This window comes from Ictidomys tridecemlineatus, chromosome Y (assembly GCF_052094955.1).
Source record: "Ictidomys tridecemlineatus isolate mIctTri1 chromosome Y, mIctTri1.hap1, whole genome shotgun sequence".
In the NCBI taxonomy this organism is placed as follows: domain Eukaryota; kingdom Metazoa; phylum Chordata; class Mammalia; order Rodentia; family Sciuridae; genus Ictidomys; species Ictidomys tridecemlineatus.
This window is the reverse complement of record NC_135494.1, coordinates 1,561,211-1,585,575: the sequence shown is the minus strand read 5'-3', so window position 1 is coordinate 1,585,575 and position 24,365 is coordinate 1,561,211. Positions and strand designations below refer to the sequence as shown.

Sequence of the window (24,365 nt, the reverse complement as noted above, 5' to 3'; positions counted from 1 at the left end):
GTGCTCACATATCCAAATCAATCAATCAATCTATCTATCTTTAGTACTGGGGATTTAGTTTGGGGGTCATCTATCACTGAGCCACAACGTCTTTCCTTTTTATTTCGAGACAGGGACTTGCTGAGTTCCTTAGGGCCTTGCTTAGGTGCTAAGTTTGGCTTCACATTTGTGATCCTTCTGCCTCAGACCCCGAGTCTCTGGGATTAAAGGCAAACACTACTAGATCCAACTGAATAAAGCATTAAATGTGAAGACTTTGGAAAATTCCATTTTTCCTGTTGCCTTCAAAGTCATTTCACTCACACTGGAAAACAAACCCTCAGAATGAGGAAGATTAGGTACATTCTGTCAGCTTCCCATCCCAGTCTGCTTTCCTTCTCATATATGACAATACAGAGAGAAACCCTGAGAATGTGATTAATGTGGGAAGTCTTCTAATTTCCCAGTTTTTTAGAAGGTGTGGGAAGACTCTTCTGGAAAGATTCATGCCAAAATGAATAAATCATGTGCAAGTAAGTGTTCAAGTGTTTCAGTTTTGTTCCCTTGTATGAAAGGACTCATACTGTGGAAAATCCTGTGGAAAAGCCGTGTGGGGCAGTATTCAGCTTTCATGGTTTCCTTCAAAGACATAAAGGGATTCACATCAGGGATAACCCTTCTGTTCTTTAAACAATGTGATGACACTTTCACTTTTCCATGTTGTTTTTGAACATTATGGAAGAACTCACTCTGGAGAAAAGCCTTGTATATAAAAACGTGGTGAGACCTTCAGTTGTTTCAGATCCATTTATATTTATTTAGACTTGAGAGAATTTTTTATTTTAATTTCTTTTACTTTTTTTTTGGGTTCCCAGGGATTCAACCCAGAAACAATTGATCACTGAGCCACATTCTAGTTCTTTTTATTTTTTTTTCAAATATTTAGCCATGGTCTCACTGAATTGCTTAGGTCCGTACTATGTTGCTGAGGTTGATGTTGAACTTGTAATCCCCTGCCTCAGCCTGCTTTTCCAGTGAAGTTACAGTTATACAACCTCTTCAGCAAGAAGCTTCTTTTTTTGAGAAAACCACTGCAGGTGAGTAAAAAGGGTGTGTGACTTCATTTATTTTTTGTCTATTCAGAGGTAATGAGAATGCACCCTGGAGTGGATGTAGGGATTGTGTCAGCATGAAGATGTGAAAGCAACATGTTTCTCCCAGTTAAATATCTCTTCCTGTTAGATTTCATTTTTCTCTATATATTTTTTCCATCTGTTGTCAACTCTCCCATATGATGACATAATCCTATATTTACTGTGTATGAGTTGGCAAAATCTAGTGTGTAGTATGATTTTGTACAAAAAAGTATGATATAGAATAGTACACAAGCTTTGTATTTAAAATGTATTAACCTGTATTTGCAGCATTTTAATTTTTTTTTAGAGTTTTCATCTCTCTTCTTCCCTTGAGTTCATTTTCTCTTTTATTGTCCATTTTTATGACTTTTATGTATTTTTTGGCAAAATAAAAATTGTGAGAGGTTTACAATATAATTACCAGGGTCATACAATTGAGGGCAAGAGAAAATAAGCATTCATATTTTAATTGTCATCATCACCATCATCATCATCATCATCACCACCACCACCACTACCACCACCATCATCATCATATCTAAAGTGCATAAGCCCTGATCCCATCCGGACCCATTTTTATTTATTTATTTTTAAAATTTTGATTGAAGTGTTTTTTAAGTTTTTCTAAAGGGCCTCAGTATGTTGGTGAGGCTGGATTTGAACTTGGGATTCTCATTCTATAGCCACTGGGATTACAGACATGCTATCATGCCTGGATCCTGGATGTTTCTTGAAACTTTGATGTAAATCATTGTGTACCTTCTTTCTGTAGAGTTTCCAAGTCTTAGTTGATATAGACGCAAGAATTACTTTTTAATGTGTTCATGTAACTAATGCCCTTCAGGCTCTAAGACTCTAGAATGATTCTGAGCATCACAAGGACATTAACTCACACCTTATACTCCAAATTTTTATATTTCCACTTGGACTAAACTGAAGTCTACTTGGAAAAAGTTTATTTTAGATAATTTCTATTGCAAACAGGGTGGGAGAACTGCTTTAGTATTTAAGGGAAGAAACCTTTTCATTTCTTTTAAGATCTTATGATAAAATGAAATGCAAGTAATCACTAAGACTATTACAGATTTTTTTTTAACAAATGATTTTATATTTCCCTCTGTGCACCAGACATCAGATAATCAACTTTGCAGAGTCACTGAAACAATGGAATGTGGCCTGGTGCTCATGTGAGTGTTATCTAAAGCACCAAATGACACTACAAAAGCAAACACCTGAGAGGGCTGAGTTATGCCATCCACACATGCACACTCATACCCAAGTGCACACGCATGTACAGGATCAAATCGCCCTTTTCTCTACATACCCTCCCTAGTGCAGTTCTTTCATCCTCACTGTGTCATGCAACTATTGATTTCTTTGACTTTTCTCACAACATTGCTGCCCACTATTTTTTCTCAAAAATTATGACTTCATATCTTCTTAACTTATTCTTTTGTGTCTTTCTAAAGTTTGCTTACACATTGTGCATGTGAGTTGAGGCCTGTGCACTCCAGCATTCTTTGCAGATTGGCCAAATGTCTCTTTGTTCCTCCTTTGCTCCCTTCTTTCCTTCAGATTTCACTCAGGATTGCTCCACACTGAGCTTCCCCCTAGCCCTTGTATTGTTATTTTTTGAGATGGGGTGACGCTGGCCTCAAACTTGTGGTCACCGTGCCTCAGCCTCCTAGCAGCTGGGACCATAGAGATGTGCCCTTTTGTGCCCTGCTACTGGCCTCTTCCCTTTCCTTGGTGCCTTATTGGCCTGTTGATGACTCTGGGACCACCACTGTGCCACTCGTGTTTCTTCTAAGTCTCATGTGTTGTGTTGTAAGTAGGCACATTAAAGGGCATTATAAAAGTTGTAATTTGTATGTATTGTTAGGAGAGGCATCTCCTCAAAATATACTTTGCCCTGTACTTAATTGAGTTCCTTTCTATTTCTTTTCTTTCCCTGGTGCCAGGGACCCAATCCTGCCTTGTGCCTGCTAGACAGGTGCCCTAGCACTGAGCCCTCCCCTAGCTCAGGTGGTGCGTTTGCTGCTGCTGTGTGCCTGGACCCCACTGAGGACCACTTTGGTAGATGCAGCTCTGCAGGTTTTTCTCCACGTTTTCACCTGGTCCCTTTCTTCTAAAACATTTAACAGCAGGGAATTTTATTTATTTATTTATTTTAATTTTATCAATTGAATGGTTAACAACCATCAATAGAGTTTAACCTCCTTTGACATTTCTTTTTTAAGAGAGAGAAGAGAGAGAGAATTTTAATATTTATATTTTAGTTTTTGGCAGACACAACATCTTTGTTTGTATGTGGTGCTGAGGATGGAACCCGGGCCACAGGCATGCCAGGTGAGCATGCTACCGCTTGAGCCACTTCCCCAGCCCGAGACAGCGGGGAATTTTAACCACTGACATCCAATTTAGCTTTTATCACCATGATTAATATTTAGGTGGAATATGCTGGAAAACCCAGGCTGGACTTCTCTCTGTGTTCAGGGAACCTCAGTAGCCCTGGGAACGTCCTGTGATGATTTTTTTTCATACACAGCATGTGATCAAAACTAGGTAAGGAGGGCCCCAGTCGAATATCCTAATGTATTGTTGCCCCCTTCTGCACCTAAGAATCTTAAGTAAGCTTCTCCAGAGACCCTCACCATAATTTTCTTTAAAACAAATATCAGGAAAAGGTTTTGCCAAGAACTCAATATATGTTGAATGAAGATTTCATGATGTTAATTCTTCTTTTCTGGCAAAGCTTGGAAGACCTCTGAATAATCTCAAAAATGATTAAAAGTTCACTTTCTTTGAATAACCAAAAAAAATTTTTTGTAGAGTCCTATAAATAAACAAACCTCCACCCCCTCCCACTAGGTGTAAAGATAATGAAATTACAACATCAAGGTCCACAACATTTTAGTTGCTACCCTTCTAAGCCCTGCTGTGAATAAGTCTGCTCCTGGAATTTTCCTGAGTATCCAGCCTCAGCTGCCCCACATCACTAATAGAGCCTCAACTGGCAAAAGATTTCACATGGTAGCCAGGAATTTTTCTTTTAACAGTAACAGCAGGGTCTCTGATGGGATTCTGGAGCACTAGTTTCAAGGCCCCCAGACACTTTAGAGCTTCCTTACCAGCAGTCATGACCCATTTGAAGTCCACAGTGGGTGTAGCTCCCTGGAGGTGGTCAGCCTTCATGAAGGCAATACCCCTCTTGACCTTGCAGCCAATAAATTTCCAGGAACCTGCTTTCCAGTGCTTGCCCTGTACTGCAAAGGATTTTGCATGTTGATATATACTTCTGGGTGTTCTTGCTGTGCTCTGCTGGGGTCTATTAATGACTGTGGAGCAGGAGGCACTTGCATGGATGCCCATTTACTCCTGGGTCTGATGAACTTCCTGGGCCACCTCCACCCAGTCGTGCCTGGATCTGCTCTTCACTGTCGCCTTCTTCCCTGCACTGCCTGAGCTCAGAGTCCCCTCAGTTCCCCACACTCACATTCCTCTTTCCTGATGGCCTTGGTGGGCACCAGGAAACATACCCTCTGTTAGCTCATGGGCTCCTGCCAGACCCCAGTCTGCACAGGTCAACATGGTGTATGCTGCACGATTGGCATCTCCTCCTGCTATGGAGTCTTGGTACACTGGGCCCCAGGGTCAACCTGGTGTGTGCCACAGGGTGGACAATTCCCCCTGTCCTGTGGAAACCTGGTATACTCTGCCCACACCCTGGGTACCCTGCCAGTAGGAGAGAGGGCGTCCAGCAGAGAACTTGGGTTCTGATCTGCTGTGATAGTGTGATTTAAGGACCTCCGTTGACCTGTCCTGTGCCCACCCAGGGGAAGACTGCAGGGCTCCATGGATGTATTATGCTCCCTGGAACATGCCCCCATTTAGAACTGTGTTTGTGTCATCTGTGACTGGCTGTGATTTATACTTTGTTTTTACTTGTAGTCTGAGGTAAACACAAATTTCATTCAGCTGTGAGTTGACCAAATGGGACAACGGGTTGGAACAGATTTTTTTTTTCTTGGAGAGCATATTTCTTGATATTGTAAGTGCTGCTGAAATGAAGACTTCATGATTTGGAGGGAATGTAAGAAAAGCGAAGCAAGTGAAAACATTGTGACATGGGCTTCTGGAAAGGTACTTTCAGCTGATTCAATGGATAAAAATGAAATTGGACCATTGATCTCAATTTGATGTATTTTTACATAAGAAAAAATATCTTTCCATTGTTGAAACAAATTCACGATGGTTAAGGCTGGAAATCATAATGTAGAGCTTATGTTTTATTGCATTAGGATTTAACTGTTATTAGATAACAGTATTCTCTGTTATGTGATGTTTTGAACTTTCTCATCTTCCCCTATTCAAGCAACCTCCCTCAAATACCTCTCCACAGGGAAGCAGCTCCCTGTGACCCCAGAGCATTTGTAACCCAGGATCATGCTCAGTACATTTGATAGTCTACCTAGCAGCACCCAACATACTTACTTTCTGAGGTTCTCTGACATCTCTGCTCCCAGGACCCAAGTCTCCTTAATAAACATAGTCTTGTCTGCCGTGGTGGTGTATGCCTGTAATCCCAGCCACTTGGGAGGCTGTGGCAGGCAGATTGCAATTTGGAGGCCAGTCTCAGCAACTTAGTGAGGCTCTGAGCAACTCAGCAAAACCTTGTCTCTATGTAAGATATTAAAGAGGCTGGGCATGTGACTCAGTGGTTTAGCGCACTGAGTTGAATCTCTAATACCCCAAAACACAAAGAAATGAATTATATTAAATAAAAATGAAGTTGAAACAACCCATACAATGCACTGGGCTGGTAATCTAGGATGTTCGCAGGTGAGATTTGTGAAATGCATTTTGAATGTACTGTATTTGGGGTTTCTGGATGTAACCCCATCTGTAAGTCCAGCGCCTATGGAAACGTGAATATTCAAATTTCCAAATTAAAACAAAGTCCTCTTCTCCACCTCCAGCACCCTCTTGTGATTCCAACTCTGAGTTGAGAGGGGTAAGCCTCCTGCATGCATTTGCAATCAATACTTACTCCCCAAGGATTTAGGGGAGCCTGGCAATACAGGAAGCTCTAGTTTTTTTTGGTAAAAATACAGAACTGATTTGGAATAATGAAAACAGATTATCTGTCACAGCAGAAGAACCAGGGTCCTGCTGAGAGCACCATCACACAGGTCTCCCGTAAGAAGATTCTTGGCCTCTGGTCCCCTTGGCTTAGCATGCAGATACCCCAAGCCCTGAGTGCATCCATGGAGCCTGGAGTCCAGCACCCTACAGATTCCAAAGGCGGAGCCTGGTGGAGCTGAACACTCACTGATTCTCTGAGGCGGGTTATGCTATCCCAAGATTCTTGGTGGTGAGAAACTGATGTGACTTCATTTTTAAAAAAAAACAGCCTCTACTTCAGAGCAGGACCTGTCCAAGGGAGGGGTGACTCTTGATCTTGGAAAATCCACAGAGCATTCCTAGGCATGGAGCGAGCTCTGTGCTGAGTTGTTTGTCTATAAATAACAGGAGAGATCTGCAGTGCCTGGTGTCTCTGACTCAGCAATGCTACTTCCTGGAAAGTGGCCTACACCTTGACCCTGAAACCCATAGCAACCGACTAGCAACTACCAATCAGCAGAAGACAGGGGAATATAACTGGAATGCCAGGTGACCCCCCTCCCCCAGTAGTCTCAGTGCTCCATAACATGTAAGGAAACCATGTAGTTTGGCACAGCACACTCTTGCAACTCATCTTGGCCCCACCTCTTGAACTCACCAATCCCCCCTACCCAACTTGTTCCCGCCAGGGAATGTGCTCATCAATGTTAAAGGTGGTTGTTTGATTTTCCCATGGTGTGAAAGTCTTTGTGTGTGATGTTGAGACATGTAGAGTGTCTCCCCCAAAACCTATAAAATCTCAACAAAAAATCAGGACTCACTTCCTGTGACTGCTGTCTTGAGAATGGTTGTGAGTCCAGGCTCGAGCTTGCAGTAAAGACTCCTGTGTGATTGCATCAGATTCGGTTCCTGGAGGTCTATGGGGTCCCAGGAATCTGGTATAATAGTGGGAATATAAAAAGGACCCCCCCCACTGTACTGAGGCCCCACCTTGTTAGAAGTCTCCAGAAGCTGCAAACTCACTGGGCAGCCAGATAGGAGAACCTCTCCCCAAGGGCACCGCCCAGGCCAGAGTTTGCAGGTTAATTGGAATTAGCCACCAGGGCAGGCGGGATCTGGGTGGAGATGCCAGCAGAGGTTGGGGTGGATTGTGGACCCTGGTCCGGGGACAAGATCCTGCAGCAGCTCCATCCGCAGCCTTGGGATCCCCAGAGCAAAGGGGCGCTCGGCAACTCAGGCCCCACTCAGGCCCAGGGAGGGGTCCAGCGACGGCCCCTGGGGATAAAGCTATGGTGTCCTGAGACCCAGAATCACCTACACCCAGCCCTGGGCGCCTTCTCTGTGTGGCCTGGAGAGCAGCGCTGGGGTGGGGTGCAGACGGAGGTAGGGGGCTCTATCCGAGCAGAAGGGGGTACTGGGTCGAGCTGGGGAAACTGCGCCTGCAACGCTGGCAGGGGTGCTGCTCCATGGTTGAGCAGGGTGACACGCCCCACCCCAGGGCCTCCAATACTCACCTTCCCAAGCTGAGACCCTGGGTCAGCTTCTGGGGGTATGTTCTTTCTAGGGCTTGTGTCTTTGCTTGAAAATGTTGGTGCATCTGAAACCTTGACATGGAAACAATACACTGGAGGGGGACTTCCTCCTCAGAGACAAAATGAGGTCAGTCTGTGCAGTAGAGGGACATGTGAGTGTGAGCTCACAGACATGAGACCCACAGATGCCTGAAGCCTAAGTCCTACAGATAATACTAAATCCTACATACACTTTTCCCTTTCTTTACATGCCTATGATTGTCCTTCTATAAAACCTCAAAGTCCCTGTCAGCACCTGAAGACAGCATAAGGACAGGGTTTCCTTGTCTTCCTGGTGTAGCTGCACTGGTCAAAGTTCCTTTCCTGCTTTGCATCATGACCTTTTCTGTTTGATATTGGGGCATACACCTGACCAGACCTGTGGGATCCCCAGAGTCAGGTCTCTGCACAAGACTTCCTAACAGTCGGAGTAGAACATCTGCACTAAGCACAAGGCACCCATTTAATTTCCACCGCACATTGCTGCCCTGGAGGATTGCCTTCCTTCCTCGCCCACCCTCTCTGCTGGGGATGGGACCCTGAGCATCAGAGCCAACCCCAATGGCTTCCTTTCATAGCTCAGGCTGCCTCCTCAAAGCCACAGAGGCCGGGAGGTGATGAGAATTACTAAAATAGTTTTCAAATTGTTCTCATTTTTAGATATTATGTATGGGTCATACATATGATGTCTCTAAGTAGTGTTTCAAAAATTTGGAGACTGTGTCTTTCTAAGTTGCTTGAGGTCGCATCAGCTGAAAAAAAACAATATATATGTTATATAGTTCTTTCTTTTTCTTTGAGGTACTGGGGAATAAACCCAGTGGGGCTTGACCTGGACCTCTGAGCTACATCCCACCCTTTTCCTTTTATTTTAAGAGAGGGTCTCTCTGACCTTGGGCTCCTCCAGCCCCAGCCTCCCTGAGAAGCTGTGCTTTGTTTTTGTGTTGAGGTTAAACCCAGGGCCTCGCCATGCTGGGAAAGCACTCTATGGCTGAAGCCTAGCTCAGCGCCAGGTGTCCCCTCTGTCCCAGAGGCTAAGCCAAGGCTTCCCACCTGGATTAGTTCCCAGCACAGCCCGGAAGCTCCGCCCGAGAAGGGCTGGAGCCAGGAATCTGTCACTCTACCCAATTTCAGCCAGTGATTGGATGATGTCAGCTGTCAGTCACAATGCAGAGGCGGGCCTGGAGGCCATCCATTTAGGACGCTGGAGGAACTGTCCAATCAGTGCGCAGAGGAAGAGGGAGGGCGGGCTTCCGCAATCTCGCGGGCTTTCTTCCTCAACAAATGGGCTACTCCTTCTCTTGCGCCTGAGTTCTCTCCTCAGGGACCCCATGTGACTCTCGCTCCCTTGAACCCCGCAATCTCGGGTGACTGGAGGTTCCACAGAGGACCCCAGGTCACCAAGGAAGCCAAAAATGGTGAGTTTGCAGCCAGGGCTGAAGGTGCGCAGTCAGCACCTTCCTTGGGGCTTGCATGCAGGTGAGCTGCTGATCGCGGTAGAGTCCTCGCTGGCGGGTGGCCCTGGGCCCTGTCCCCTGGTTCCCTGGGTTTGGAAGGGCGGCTCAGGTCCCTGGTGTCCCCTTTGCTCCCTGCTGGTGGCCCGACCCACTCTTCCCAACGTGGAGGAAGCAGGGCCACAAATGCACCTTCCTCCTCCCAGGGGAGCTCCTCCGGAGGCTGCTGTAGGTCCCCCAAATTGCAGGCGCCTCCTGCCTCTAAACCCACCTTCCCTCCACCTCACAGCTCGGCCAGACGTTGGTTCTTCGCACTCAGTCCCAATGGACACCGTCTGCTAATTGTCACTTTTCATCTAGTGAAAAATTTGAAATAATCTTCCTCCCTCCCTCCCCAGCCATAACTTGTGATCCTCCTGCTTCAGCCTCCCACGTATCTGGAATGACAGGCCTGTGCCACTGTCCCTGGCAAGAAGGACACTTTTGAAAGCATTTGTTTTCTATTTGTGAATATTATACTTGAGGGGAAAGAATAATCACTTAACACTTCCTTGTGTTTGCTCAAAATAACTGCTTTAAAAGGAATAAAGTCGTTGTTTATAGATCTCAGGGATATGGAATCCTGGGCTCCATCAATAGAGGATAACTGCTCCCTTTTCTGATAGTCCATGATGTAGAGTCACCCCAGTCGTGTAGTCACATAAGCACACAGGGAAATGATGATGTAGGGACAAAGGAGGCAAGGCACTGAAGATAGCCAGAAACAGTTTTATCTGGCTGCAGCCAGTCTCAGAGGGCACAGCTTTTGCTGTAATCAATCAATCAATCTCCTGAACCCTGACTTCAGGTGGTTTTAGGATTTTATACTCATCAGAGTAGTGCCCCTGCCTTCAGTTGGCTCCATATTTAAGCACAAAAGGGACATTTGGGGTTCAGGCAATGCAAGCAAGGCTGAAAGCTGCAGTCAGTCAGTCTCCAGTTGGCACCATAGATCATTCTGTGTTCTTGGGGGATTTTCATGAATAAAAGAATACAAACTGCCCCTGTCATGACCTTTTTGTGTGTCATGGCTAAGTTCACAAAATGAAGTCACCATAGTCAAGTTGTCACATCACACACATAAAAGCAGCTTTTTCTTTTTCTGTTCTGACCAAGTGAACGCTTAAAGGACAGCACCTGAGAAGGGGAGAGCTTCTTCTCCCCTTTTTTTCCTCCTCTACCAGCTGTTACTATGGACCCTAGTTGGTGATTTCTCTGTGAAGCCCAGCTCAAGGCCAGAGGCCTTGTTTGCACATTTCTACAAACTACTATACTGGATACAAGTGTGTAAAAAACTAGTAAGGGGAGTTCGAGTCCAGCACTTGGAGTGCTAATTTCTCTCAGACTAGTGGCCCAGTAAAATAGGGCAACATAAAAATAGGAAGTTTGTCTACACTGAACTTTTTTGTGGACACTCTTTTGTTGACAGTCCTAAAATTAGCCATGTTGAAGATTTCTGGAGAAATCCAGTTAAAATTTTCTGTGAAAAAAGAGGATGCCACTACAATAATGTCTGATTCATTTACTGTCTTTCATCCCCAGCTCTTTTCAATATGATTTTCAGAAAAAGTCTAGGTATTTTTCCCAGCTTGGCCTGAAAGTTGTGATCCTCCTGCCTCAGCTTCCAAAGCTGTTTGGATTAAAGGCATTGACAACCCCAGCTACAGAAAATAGTTCATTTTAACCCAAATATTAATGACTATACTAAGGAACATGGATTCAAGATACCCTGAATGATGTGTGTGTCCCTACCTGGAAGAGATTACATGATTACATAATTTCTTTCTTTCTTTCTTTCTTTTTTTTTTAATATATTAGAGATTGAACGCAGGGACACTTAAACACTGAGCTACATCCCCAGCCCTTTTTATATTGTATTTTCACATATGATCTCACTAAGTTTGTTATGGTCTCACTAAGTTGCTGAGGCTGGCTTTGAATTTAGCAATCCTCCTACCTTAGCCTCTCAAGCTGCTGGGATTACAGTTGTGTGCCACTGTGTCTGGCCTACATGAACTTTTATAAAATAAATTGTGTATCACTGCATTAACCAACTGCATTCATAGGAACATCAGATTGTTGGGGTACAGACAAAAATAAAGAAAATTTTTTCTGTATTTCTGTTATTGCATTCTGAGCTTTGGTAGATTTTGGAGCCATCTGGTAAGGTTAGTGATATATTCTGAGAAATTTTGATATTGTGGTCTGTTACAGAAATTAAGATGATTGGCTATTGAAGGGCTTAAGATAGCCCAAAATTATTTTTGATCTCCATACAGAACCCTGCCCTTCTACCCTCATGGCGATCTAGTTAGCTAAAGTCAAGTACTCTGAAGGTTCTTTGATTTAGATGCAATGTATAGAGAACTTGAGTTCACAGCTGTAAAAATCTTGTGCTTCTCCTTTTATCTTCCTTAGGTGTAGACATCATTTCAGATTTCTTGGGCAGAGTTTCCCTTTGGACACTTTACAGGGTGCCAAGTCCTCAGCCACTATCCTCTCCTGGAGCTGCCACAAAGTGCCCACAGCTGCCCTGTGCCCTGCAGAGTGAACAGAACTTCAGGCCCTGGGTCAGCTCCTCCTAGGGGACAGTCTGAGATGTAGGGTGCAGCCTCTCAGGGAAGCTGCTGGGGGCTCTGGGCTGAGGAATCTCCTGGAACAGGCCTCATCTAGACAACTACTTCCCTGGGACCTTGTTTTTCCCATGCTCTGTTCTCATTACTTGGAGATAGGTGGACAGACAGCCTGTGGATGCTGGTGCTGAGGGGCCAGGTCAGCAGTAACTCTGGCTGTTTTAGTCTCTCACAGTGTGAAGGAGCAAAACCTCTCCCAGAGTATAAGGACTACCCACCCCAGTTCAGAGCTGTGCAAACTGAAAAGCCTCATAGACTGGTGTCATTTCCAGGTCCCTGGGACAGTGATCCTGGAGGCTTTCAGGGAGCAAGACCAGGAGTGAGTATGTCCCTGCTGTCAGGGACCTTTTCTGCCCCTTGAGCCTGACACATGTGTGCTTCCTCAGTACCAAAGCTTTCTGTGTATCACTTTGAAATGATGTGCTCACTTATCTGAGGCCCAGGTTTATTTATTCAGAGCCACGTGGGATGGACTGTTATTAAATAGACAAGAAAGAAGTGGATTTTAAAAAGTCTAGTTACATTTCCATTGTTAAACATCCCAACTTACAGCCAGGTGCAGTGGTGCTCACCTGTAATCGTTCTCGCTCCAGGGGCTGAGACAGGAGTGTTGCAAATTTGAGGGCAGCCTTAGCAACTTATCCAGGCCTTATGCAACCTGGTGAGACTGCGTCTCAAAATAAAATAGAAAAATGATTGGATGACTGGGGATGTGGCTTAGTAGTAAAATGTCTCTGGGTTTAATCTTGGGGTACCACCCCCCAAAAAAAGAAAGAAATGTCCTAATTAATTAATTTATCTTTTGCTACCCCTGAGTAGGTATAGAAATTCTGTAAGATTCAATCTTGTCTTTTCAGTTATTTCAAATTGAACTCCAACCCTAGATTCCAAAATGCCACGCAAGATATAGAGAAACCCTGTCTTCAATTAATGCTGCAGAATTTGAGTAGAATTCTATAAAACTAGTGGTGGATAAATTTATGAATGTGATTTCATGAAAACTAGTATCTATCCTTCACAATGTGATGAATTTGACAAAGGATGACAGTTTTTCACTGTTGTTGTCTGGACTTGGCTGGTTCATGTTAACTGTGTGACTTTTTTTGGTATCAGGAATAGAGCCCAGAGGTGCTTAACCACCAGTCCCTTTTAGATTCTTTGTTTTGAGACAGAGTCTTTATACATAGCTGGGGGCCTCAGACTCCTGAACCACTGGGTTACAGATGTGCACCATCACTCCCATCTTCATTGTAAATTTTAAGGACAATTTTGGCAATATCTGAAATACCCAGTTATGATCATTTAATCATTGAATTTCAGTGAAATAGTAAATGACACTTGTTTTCTGGAAAGGAGCGATATGTCTGTCTAAATAAGGGTGCTGATCCCTTCAAGAGCACTCCCACTATATCACCTGATTCCTGTTCCCTCCTAGTTGCCTCCTGCTAGGGCCACCCCTTTGGGAGCTGGCCTTTTAGCTTATGAAATTTGGGTGCAACATGCTCTCTCTACTCTGTCCTATACAACATTTTGGCTGATCTTAGATACAGTCTACTATTTCCAATATTTTGAAAAGTATTTTTCATTGCTGTAGTTAAACACAATACTATTTATTTTTATGTGGTGCTGAGGATCAAACCTAGGGCCTCTCATGTGCTAGGCAAGCACTCTGCTGCTGAGCCAGAATCCCAACCCTACTATTTCCATTTTTAGATGTAGTTTTTCTTAAGTTTACCCCCAAAATACATTAAACTATGCCCTAAATTTCACAGAATTTTCTGAAATTCTCAGTGCTTTTTCAGAGAATGTCGATCATGGGAACATTCAATCCCCTTTGTGAGAAAGTGTGTTGTCTTTCCATTGATTTTGTTGTATTTTATGCCTCTAATTGTGTACCATTTGTATTATAATAATTTTTATTTCTCATTACATGTATATTTTTGTGTGTGTGTGTGTGTGTGTGTGTGTGTGGACTAATGGAGATTGATCCGAGGGAGGGCCACATACATGCTTGGCAAGTTTTTTTACTACCGAGCAACACTCCAGTCCAAGAGAATTAGTATTGTAGACTGTTGTTTATTTATTTGCTTACTTATTGAGTGCTGGGGATTGATGCCATGGACTTGTTCATGCTTAATTATCCTCCAGAAATGAATTTCTATTAGTGAGCAGCGTTCTGGCTGTGGGCAAATGTTTTACTGGGGAGTAAACATACAGGCACTTGACCACTGAGCAAATTCTCAGCCCTTCTTCTTATTTATTTATTATTTCTTTTTCTTTTCTTTTTTTATATTTTGTATAGATGGAGATAGACAGAATATATTTATTTTGTTTGTTTATTTTTCTGTGGTGCTGAGGATCATATCCAGTACCTCAAACATGCTAGCAAGTGCTCTGCCACTCAACTACAATCCCAGACCCCCTTTTAATTTTTGATGAAGACCAGTCTCACTAAATTTCTGAGTATCTTGCTACATTGCTGAGACTGGCCTCCAACTTGCCATTTCCCTGCCTTGACCTCCGTAGTGGCTGAAATTACAGGTGCACACCATCCCACCAGCAGTTGGAATGACTTTTTAAAAAAATATTTAATTTTTATTTGTAGTTGGACACAATACCTTTATTTTAGTTATTCATTTTATGTGGTGCTGAGGATTGAACCCAGGATCTTGAAAGTGCGAGTTGAGTGCTCTAGTGCTGAGCCACAACCCCAGCCCCTGGAATGACTTTTAAGACTTATCATCCAGGGGCTGGGGATGTGGCTCAAGCGGTAACGCGCTCGCCTGGCATGCGTGTGGCCCGGGTTCGATCCTCAGCACCACATACCAACAAAGATGTTGTGTCCGCCAAGAACTAAAAAATAAATATTAAAAATTCTCTCTCTCTCTCTCTCTCAAAAAAAAAAGACTTATCATCCAATTTATTTCCAGATGAAAATAGTATTGAAAATCAGTTTCCTGGGGATGGGGATGTGGCTCAAGCGGTAGCACGCTCACCTGGTATGTGTGTGCCCCAGGTTCGATCCTCAGCACCACATACAAACAAAGATGTTGTGTCTGCCGAAAACTAAAATATAAATATTAAATAAAAAATTCTCTCTCTCTCTCTCTCTCTCTCTCTCTCTCTCTCTCTCTCTCTCTGTCTCTCTCTAAAAAAAAATCAGTTTTCTTCCATAGTTTTGAAATTTGTACCTATGACTCTTCCTCTTTGCTTTATTTTTGCATTATTATGAAAATGGTATTTAGCATATATTATTTTTTATGTATATATTTGTAAAACTTCATGGCTTGGTAGATTATTTACTTCTTTATTAGATAAACTTTGTTTTTATGAGCGATATTAGGCTTACATACTTTATTAGTCAGTGTTCTCTAGAGGAACAGTATTAAGAGGAAGTATGATTATCAAAGGGGATTCATTAGATTGGCCTACTTGACCTGAAGCTGGATGTCTATAGTGGCTGTCTGCAGCTAGAGAGCTTTAGAAGTAGTAGCTACAGAATCCAAGAGGCTGAGGCCTCAGAACAAGAGGGATTAATTGTGCTGCCCTACTCCAGACCAGAGATTCTGGAAACTCCCTGGAGAATCACTTGTGGAGTCCACTTTGGGAGAGTGAAGAAGGCAGGCTCTGATATTCTCAGGCCATTGCAGTAGCATTTAAGAAACCATTGAGAAAAAAAGGAGCATGCTCTGCTGGTGCTTCCTTCTTCTTCCAACTTTTGTTCCACCCAAGACACCGTCCTATTGGATGGTGCTGCCTAGCTTAAGGAGGTTCTCCAGTCTGGTTCACTGTTCCACATGACAATCATTTGTAGACACACCCTCGTGGACACACCGAGAAGCTCATTAATCATCAGTATCTTTAATCCAATCAAGGTGACAATTAAATGTGCCATTACTCATAGTATCAAATACCCCTTCTCTCCAGCCATTAGTCTCCACTGTTTTCAACATATTGCATTGTTGTAGGGTGTTTGTTAATTACTAAACCAGTGTTGAACATTTGATAAGGAAAATGGATGAAGCAACACGTTATGATAAGCCAAAGTTCATCCTTTACCTTAGGCTTCCTCGTCTGTGTGATGTGATTTTGTGTGTCACGTAGTTTACAAGATAATGTCATACAGAAGAGTTTCACTGCTCTGGGAATCCTGTGTTCCCCCTCTTCATCACTCCTCCTCATTGCTCCTTCCCTCTCTGCTCCCTAAGTCTCTGGTACCCATCAGTTCTGCTACTGCATCTATAATGTTGTCTCTTAAGGAATGTTCTTGAGTTGAAATCTTACTGCACATGGCCATTTCAGTCTGGCTTCTCTCACTTACAGGTCTGCCTGTAAGGGTGCTGTATCTTTCCAGGCTGCAGAGCTCATTTTCTGGGTGATGTTCTTTGATGTGGATAAACTGCAGCTTGTCCATTCAGTATTGAAAGGTGCATCTTCCTTGCATCTAGCTTTGGGCAGTTTTGGATATGGCTGCTGTAGTCACTGCAGTGAGGGTTCCTGTGCCCATAATTTTCACATCATTTGCATAGACACCTGACGTGTGATGGCTTGATTGTACAGTTTTTTGCATTTATGATTAAATTTTGCATTTATGATTATGAGCATCATTCATAGTTTTCTATTTAACAATTTTCTTTATCTACTTAATTTGGATAATATAGTAACGTATGCCTCAGAAGGAATTAGAAGGTGTTAACTCAGCTTCTATGTTCTAGAAAAAAATGTAGAAAATTGGTGGCAGTTCTTAAGTGTCTCATGGAAGCCTGTTTGAGATGTCAGAGCCTTGCCTTGCCTTTCTGGATAGTAATTAGTTATTCAGTCTGTTTTTTTGAGCTGCCATGGGCTCATCTGTTTTGTGTAATCTCTCTCAAAGAAGTGGTCCAGTTTCTGCAAGTTTCTAATTTGTATCAAGCACGTTTATGATAATCTTGAAGTCCCAGTGCATTATTGATGATGACATTTTAAAATGTGTTAGATGGTGATGTTTATGAAAAACTTGATTTTGCAAACTGCGAATGTCCTGATTGTGGTTTCATCAACACCTTTTCTGTTATCTTCCTGTGGTTAATTTAGGTTTACCTTGCTTTTCTTTCTGTTTTCTTGAAACAAGAGTTTCAATGATTGCTTTTAGCTCCTTTTCTGAAATGTGCATTGGATGACTTAGATATCAATACAGCACCACCTCTAAAGTATTCTCTATAAATTTCCTATGATGGACTTTTACATTTTTTTTCCTTCAAAATGGTCACCTCTTCTCTTGAGTCACCTCTTTGTCCTGTGTCTGTTTAGAGTCTTGTGTTTCATGTTCCCTTCCCTGGAGGTTTTTCAGATGCTTCTGATCTGATTTCTGCTTTAGCTCTCATGTTCTTTGAGCATACATGCGATTTCACTGGTGGTGCACTTGTAGGGGTGTGGTTTATGTCCTGTGCAGTGTTGCTGTGACCCTGAGACCTCAGTGTGCTTCCCCTTTGGTTAAAGGCTCATGAAGCCCTCCTGCCTGCATCATTGTCCTGACAGAGTTGAGCTGATGTCTCTGAGTGTAATTGTGGATTCTTCATTGTTTTGGGTGGTTCTTTATGTTTTCAGTCCTTGAGTATGGTTCTGTGTCAGTGGCAGGGACATTTTCTTTTTGCCTGTTCCATCACTGTGCAGACATCTTAGCATGCTTATAGATGTGAATGGTGGCCTGTTTCACACCCAGATTGTGTGGGATAGTTCAGGAATCTGGGCTACAAACTTGTTGCTTTAGCACACTCTGGAAGACTTTCCGCCTTAGGTTTGTTTGCACCACCATTGCTGCAGGCACGATGAATCTCTTTCACAACAGACAACCATTGCACATGTGGCCCAATGTTGATCAAAATGTCCTTGAGCAGAACATTGGTATGTCTCTCATGACTGTACATTGTGGTAGTGAACTGGCTGCTGTTAAGAAGAGTTTGGCAGTCTTTAGACATTCATTGTTCCCATGAGACCTACAAAAGTAGTGCCTGCTGTTTATTAAGAAGATTATTTTGAGAGTTATTGTAAGGCTGTTGTTTGGACAAAGTGACATTTTTGGGTCATTGAGTTATTTCTAAGACATGTGCCATCTTTCACTTACCCCATTCTGGTTTGACAGTAACCACAGGAAATTATAAAATTATTGTGTTTATTAATAAATTAAATTAATCAAATAGAGAACTCATGTTTGTTTTGGTGATTTAATAGTAAGCTAGTTGACTAAATTTGTTCTGGAGTAAAGCACCTGCAAACTTCTAATTGTTCTCAGTGTAATCACACAGGATGAGCTCTATCTCCAGCTAATGCATTGTGACAACCTGTGTGAAAGTTTGTCTAAATGTTGTCTAGGAAGGAATCTCCTTAGTGACCCCATGCCCAGAGGGTGTGGGTTAGGGGGTGTTCTAGGCATTTCTTTAAGTATGGAACAATAGACTTTCAGAGGAAACAAGACATCAGTATTGCCATGTTGTCTATATTAACTTTGTAGGTACAGGGAGCCAATGTAGTTGGCAGAATCTCTCTCAAATGCCTAGTTTTATGATTCCTGCAATTTCCTTCTCATCACCTTTCTTTTCTTAAGATAAGTACTATCAGAAGTCCTTATATTAGCTCTGTACCACACAGAACATTTCTAGGACATGTAATAGAGGTGCAATCAATAAAGAAGTTAGGAGTGATCTGGGAGCCTGTCTTACTTCCTGTGAACTCACCAAAGAAAGGGTATAAATCACTATTATGTTTGCCTTTTGAGTAGTGAATTTCTAGTGTTGGAATGGTTGGAAGAAGTTGAGTACAGAAAAGATTTGATGGACCAAATCATGGAATTAATCGAGAGGCCAGGGAATCATGTGAAAATCATGCATGTTGAGTATAGATTTCTCATGCTGTCAATCTCTCCTGGCCTCCACTATACATTTGGTGGGATATTTTAGATCTCAGTTACCTTTGAGGATGTGGCTGTGAACTTCACCCAGGAGGAATGGGCTTTGCTGGATTCTTCTCAGAAGAACCTTTACAGAGATGTGATGTTGGAAGTCCTCAGAAACCTGGCTTCTATAGGTAATAATGATGTTTCTAAAATTAGTCAAACAGAGAACTCATGTTATTTTGTTCACTTATGTAGAAGGTTAAAAGGGAATCAGTTGGTGAATTATTGCAGCATAAATGGCACCTACGATTTGGCAAAGCATTTCTAGCTCCTAAATATTCATAAAGATTGTTCTGTTCTTCCATTTAAGGAAACAAGTGGGAAGACAAGATCACTAAAGATCAGATTGAAAACTCTAGGAGCAATATAAGGTAACTCTACTCACAAGATGAATTCGTGAGGGTATCTGAGAACTGTCATATAATTTTTAATGCAAACTAACTGAAAAAGTATGCATAATATGAAATGTATTTATTCTTTTTTTTTTCTAAGAGAGAGTGAGAGAGGAGAGAGAGTAAGAGAGAGAATTTTTTTAATATTTATTTTTTAGTTCTCGGCGGACACAACATCTTTATTGGTATGTTGTGCTGAGGATCGAACCCGGGCCTCATGCATGCCAGGCGAGTGCACTACCGCTTGAGCCACATCCACAGCCCCGAAATGTATTTAGTCTTATAATATTTTTACCAGAAATATATACTTAGCTCTAACAGATATTCAGTCTTTTCAAAGTATTTGACATCCAAAATGTACTATGAAATTGGATTTGTGAATATCACAATTTGAATAATAGCCATAGAGAATCTGTATTGCAAAGGATTGTTTCCTTTCAATCTCCTTATTTTCAGGCAAGTTGAACAAGTCAGAAAACCTAGCCTTTACCTGATGTTGGTAGTAATGTAAGGATCTATAAATAAATAGCAAATTGTGAATGAATCAAGCATTGATTATGTGCTGGTGACTTCTTCTTCAAAAAAGTTATATGGTAAACTTCAAAGGCACAAAATAGTGTGGGGAAACCTTCAAATCGATTCCAATTCTTTTTTTTGTCCGATTCCAATTCTTAATTGAACAAAAAAAAATTTTGATAGAGTAAATCCATGTGACTTCATTATATGTGCCAAAGAGTTCATATGTCCTTCATTCCTTAATAGGCACATCACATCCCACTCTGGACACAAATACTACAAGCACGAGGAATTTGAAGAGAAGCCACGTGAATTTAAAAACTTTTGGAAATCTCTGGTTTCTCCCATAAGTGTTCACACACAAAAGTTAACACAAACTGGAGATGGACCATATGAAAGTATAGTACATGGGAAAGTCATCAATTGTTCCAGTGACATTCAAAGACATGAAGAAACTCATACTGGGTGGCAACCTGCTGAATGTCAACAATATGGTGAAGCCCCTTCTTTTCTCCTAGGTGTTCAAAGTCACACGAGAACACACAGTGAATGTAAACCTTTTCAATGTGAGGTATGTGGGAAAGCCTTTTATTTCTCCTCTTTATTTAGAAGGCATAAAAGAACTTATTCTGGAGAGAAACTCTGTGAATGTAAAAAAGGTGGTCAAACCTTTATTTCACACACAAGTCTTCAAAGGCACAAGATCACACACACGGGGAATGCACGTTTCAAATGTAAGGTATGTGGGAAAGACTGTGCTTATCCCAGTTTATTTAGAATACATCAGAGAACACATACTGGAGAGAAGCCCTATGGATGTAAGCAGTGTGGAAAGTCCTTTTCTACATCCAGTTACCTTCAAATACATGGAAGAACACATACTGGAGAGAAGCCATATGAATGTAAGCAGTGTGGCAAAGCCTTTGCTACATCCCATCAGCTTTATAACCATGGAAGTATACATACCAGAGAAAAGACCTATGAATGTCAACAATGTGGAAAATCTTTTACTACTGCCTCTTGCCTTAAGATACATGAACGAACTCATACTGGAGAGAAGCCCTATGAATGTAAGCAGTGTGGGAAAGCCTTCACTCAGTCCTCTCACCTTCGCTTACATGAACAAACTCATACTGGAGAGAAGCCCTATGAATGTAAGCAGTGTGGGAAAGCCTTCACTCAGTCATCTCACCTTCACTCACATGAAAACACTCATATTGGAGAGAAGCCCTATGAATGTAAGCAGTGTGGCAAAGCCTTTAGTATGTCCAGTAACCTTCAGATTCATGGAAGAGTACATACTGGAGAGAAGCCCTATAAATGTAAGCAGTGTGGCAAAGCCTTTGCTAAATCTGGTGACCTTCACAGACATGAACGAACTCATACTGGAGAGAAGCCCTATGAGTGTAAGCAGTGTGGCAAAGCCTTCACTCAGTCCTCTCACCTTCACTCCCATGAACAAATTCATACTGGACAGAAGCCCTATGTATGTAAACAGTGTGGCAAAGGCTTTTCTAGATCCAGTGACCTTCAAATACATGGAAGAACACATACTGGAGAGAAGCCCTATGAGTGTAAACATTGTGGCAAAGCCTTTGCTAGATCCAGTGACCTTCACATACATGAAAGAACTCATACTGGAGAGAAGCCCTATGAATGTAAGCAGTGTGGCAAAGCATTTGCTCAGTCTGGTCAGCTACACTCACATGAAAAAACTCATACTGGAGAGAAGCCCTATGAATGTAAGCAGTGTGGCAAAGCCTTTGCTTCATCCCATCATCTTCACAAACATGGAAGAATACATACCCTATGAATGTCAACAATGGGGAAAAGACTTTGCCACATCCTGTCTATTTCACACATGTGAAAGAACACATACTGCAGAGAAATTGTATGCATGAAAACAATTGGTAAACTCTTCTGTTATTTCTGTTTCACTCATATACATGTAAAAAGTTTACTGGAGAAAAATCCTTTGAATATGAAATATGGTAAATCAATATTTCATGTTATCCTCAAACACAAGAAGTGGCTCACACTTCTGGAAATGTGTGTTTGTGTGTGTATGTGTGTGTGAGAGAGAGAGAGACAGAGAGACAGACTGGGGATTTTCTGGTGGTTCTCTACCACTGAGCTACATTCCATTTCTTTATTACATTTTATTTTGAGACAGGGACTTGCTGCATTTCTTAGGGTCTTCCTAAGGTGCTGAGGCTAGCCTCCAACATTGATCCTTCAGAATCAGCCTCTCAAGTCTCAGGGATTAAAGGCATACACCTCCACATTGGACTCAATAACTCTTTAAATGTGAAAAATATCACGAATCATTCCATTTTCCCTGTTGCCTTCAAAACCATTTCACTCACATTGAAAAACAAACCTTATGAATGTGGGGGATTTGCTACATTTTGCAAGCTTCCCATTCAGCCCTGTTTTCCTTCTCATGTATGAAAACACTCACAGAGAGAAGCCCTGTGAGTGTGAGAAATCTGGGAAATCTAGTTTTCTAAGTATTTCACTAAGGACTGGGATGATTCTTTTGGAATAAAAAGAATAAATCCTATGCAAATAAGAAATATAAATGTTTCAGCTGTTCTAGTTTTGTTCAGTTGTATGAAAGGACTCATACTGTAGAAAATGCTGAGGATAAGCCATGTGGGGCAGTATTCAACTTTTAGAGTTTTCTTCAAAGGTGTAAACAATTCACATCTGAGAAGATCCTTTTTCTCTCTTTAAAAATTGTAGTAAGACTTTCAACTTTCCAGGTCCCTTTGAACAGCATTTAAGAAATCACAGTAGAGAAAAGCCCTGTATGTAGAAATGTGGTAGGACCTTTGCTTGTTTTACATCCATTTGAACTTGTTCAGACTTGAGTAAATTTTCATTTTATTTATTTATTTTGAGACAACCACTGTAGGTGTGAGAAAAACTGTGTGCCTTCATTTCTTTTTTTATCTATTCAGAGGTAACAAAAATGCACCCTGGGTTGGAGAGGAGCATTGCATCAACATGAAGATTTGAAAGCAACATGTTTTTCTGGGTTAAATCTCTTTGATTGTTAGATTCCATTTTCATGTGTTTTAAGTCTTTTCTTGTCTAATATTTCATTACATATTGTGAATGTTAGTTTAAGCCTCTCTACTGCAGCCTTTGGAACAGACTGGTGAAATGTCTCTTCTGAAATTTTTTCCTCTCTTTCTTTATTCACATTTCACCCAGGAGTGCTCTACCGCTGAGTTTCTCCACACTCTTTTTAATTGTTATTTTGTGAGATGAGGTGAGGCTGGGAGCTGGAACCATAGAGATGTATCTATGTACCCTGCAGCTGGCCTCTTTCTCGTCCTTGATTTCTTATTCATCTGTTGATGACTCTGGGACCCCACTCTTGTCACTTATGCTTGTTCTAAGTCTCATGTGTTGTATTGTATGTAGACACATTAAAGAGCATTGAAAAATAATGTCATTTGTGTATATTATTTGGAGAGGCACTTTCTCAAAATATATTTTGCCCTATATCTGAGTTGCTTTCTCTTTTATTTTCCCAGTTCTGGGGACCCAATCCTGCCTTGTGCATGCTAGGCATTCTAGCATCGAGCACTCCTGTAGCTCAGGTAGTGAGTTTGTTGCTGTTGTGTGTGTGGACCACACTGATGACCACATCAACAGATGCAGCTCTGCAGGTGTTTCCTCCACAATTGCAGATGGTCTCTTTCTTCTGAAAGGACTTTTTACCAGTGAATTTTTTTAAAAAAAACTACATCCAACTTAGCTTTTCTTCCCATGAATAATACTTAGGTGGAATATTCCAGAAAACCTCTGCCAGAACAGTACTAACTCCAGAGATGGGAGTTCAAATCATTCCCACAGGGGTAAAAGAACCTCTTCCCAAAGGAACAGTAGGCTTATTATTGGGATGCAGTTCTTCTACTCCAAAAGGACTTATGATAAGTCCTGGGGTAATTGATCCCAATTATGAAGGTGAAATAAAAATTATAACCACTTCTCCAAAGGGTATATCAGTAATTTCACCAGGAGATAGAATAGCACAATTATTAATAATACCCAGCCTACATGATAAATTTTCCAGTCGTACTATAGAAAGAGGTTCCCAGGGATTAGGCTCCATGGGTGTAGATTGGGCTATACTTTTTTAAAATTTAGATTCTCATCCCATGATAAAATAAATATTCAAGGACGTGAATTTATTGGGCTACTGGATACAGGTGCAGATCTTAGCATGATCTCTCATCAAGAATGGCCAAAACATTGGCCATTACAACAAGCCACTCAAATGCTTCGAGGCCTAGGAGTGGCAACTAATCCCCATAGAAGTGTGATGGTATTAGATTGGAAGGATCCTGAAGGATGTAAGGGAACTATACAGCCATATGTATTGGATCATCTTCCTATAAATTTATGGGGATGACATGTCCTTCATCAATTAGGACTAACATTAACAACATTAATTCAAATGCATCCACTATTATGGCTAGACAAGGTTTTAGGAAAGGAAAAGTATTGGAAGAAAAAGGACAAAGTATAGTGGCACCAATACAGATAGATGAAGAAATAGATAGACAAGGATTGGGT

The 24,365-nt window shown here is 41.8% G+C and overlaps 1 protein-coding gene across 1 annotated transcript; it reads left to right on the top strand.

Annotated features, from left to right (window-relative positions):
* Positions 1–9,094: 9,094 nt before the first annotated feature.
* On the top strand, positions 9,095–23,233 carry LOC101960707 (uncharacterized). Its single transcript, XM_021733431.3, has 4 exons — positions 9,095–9,228; positions 18,872–18,998; positions 19,178–19,238; positions 20,022–23,233. The coding sequence occupies exons 1-4, from the start codon at positions 9,226–9,228 to the stop codon at positions 21,586–21,588; spliced, it is 1,758 nt and encodes a 585-aa protein (XP_021589106.2). The 5' UTR covers positions 9,095–9,225; the 3' UTR covers positions 21,589–23,233.
* The last annotated feature ends 1,132 nt before the right edge of the window (positions 23,234–24,365 follow it).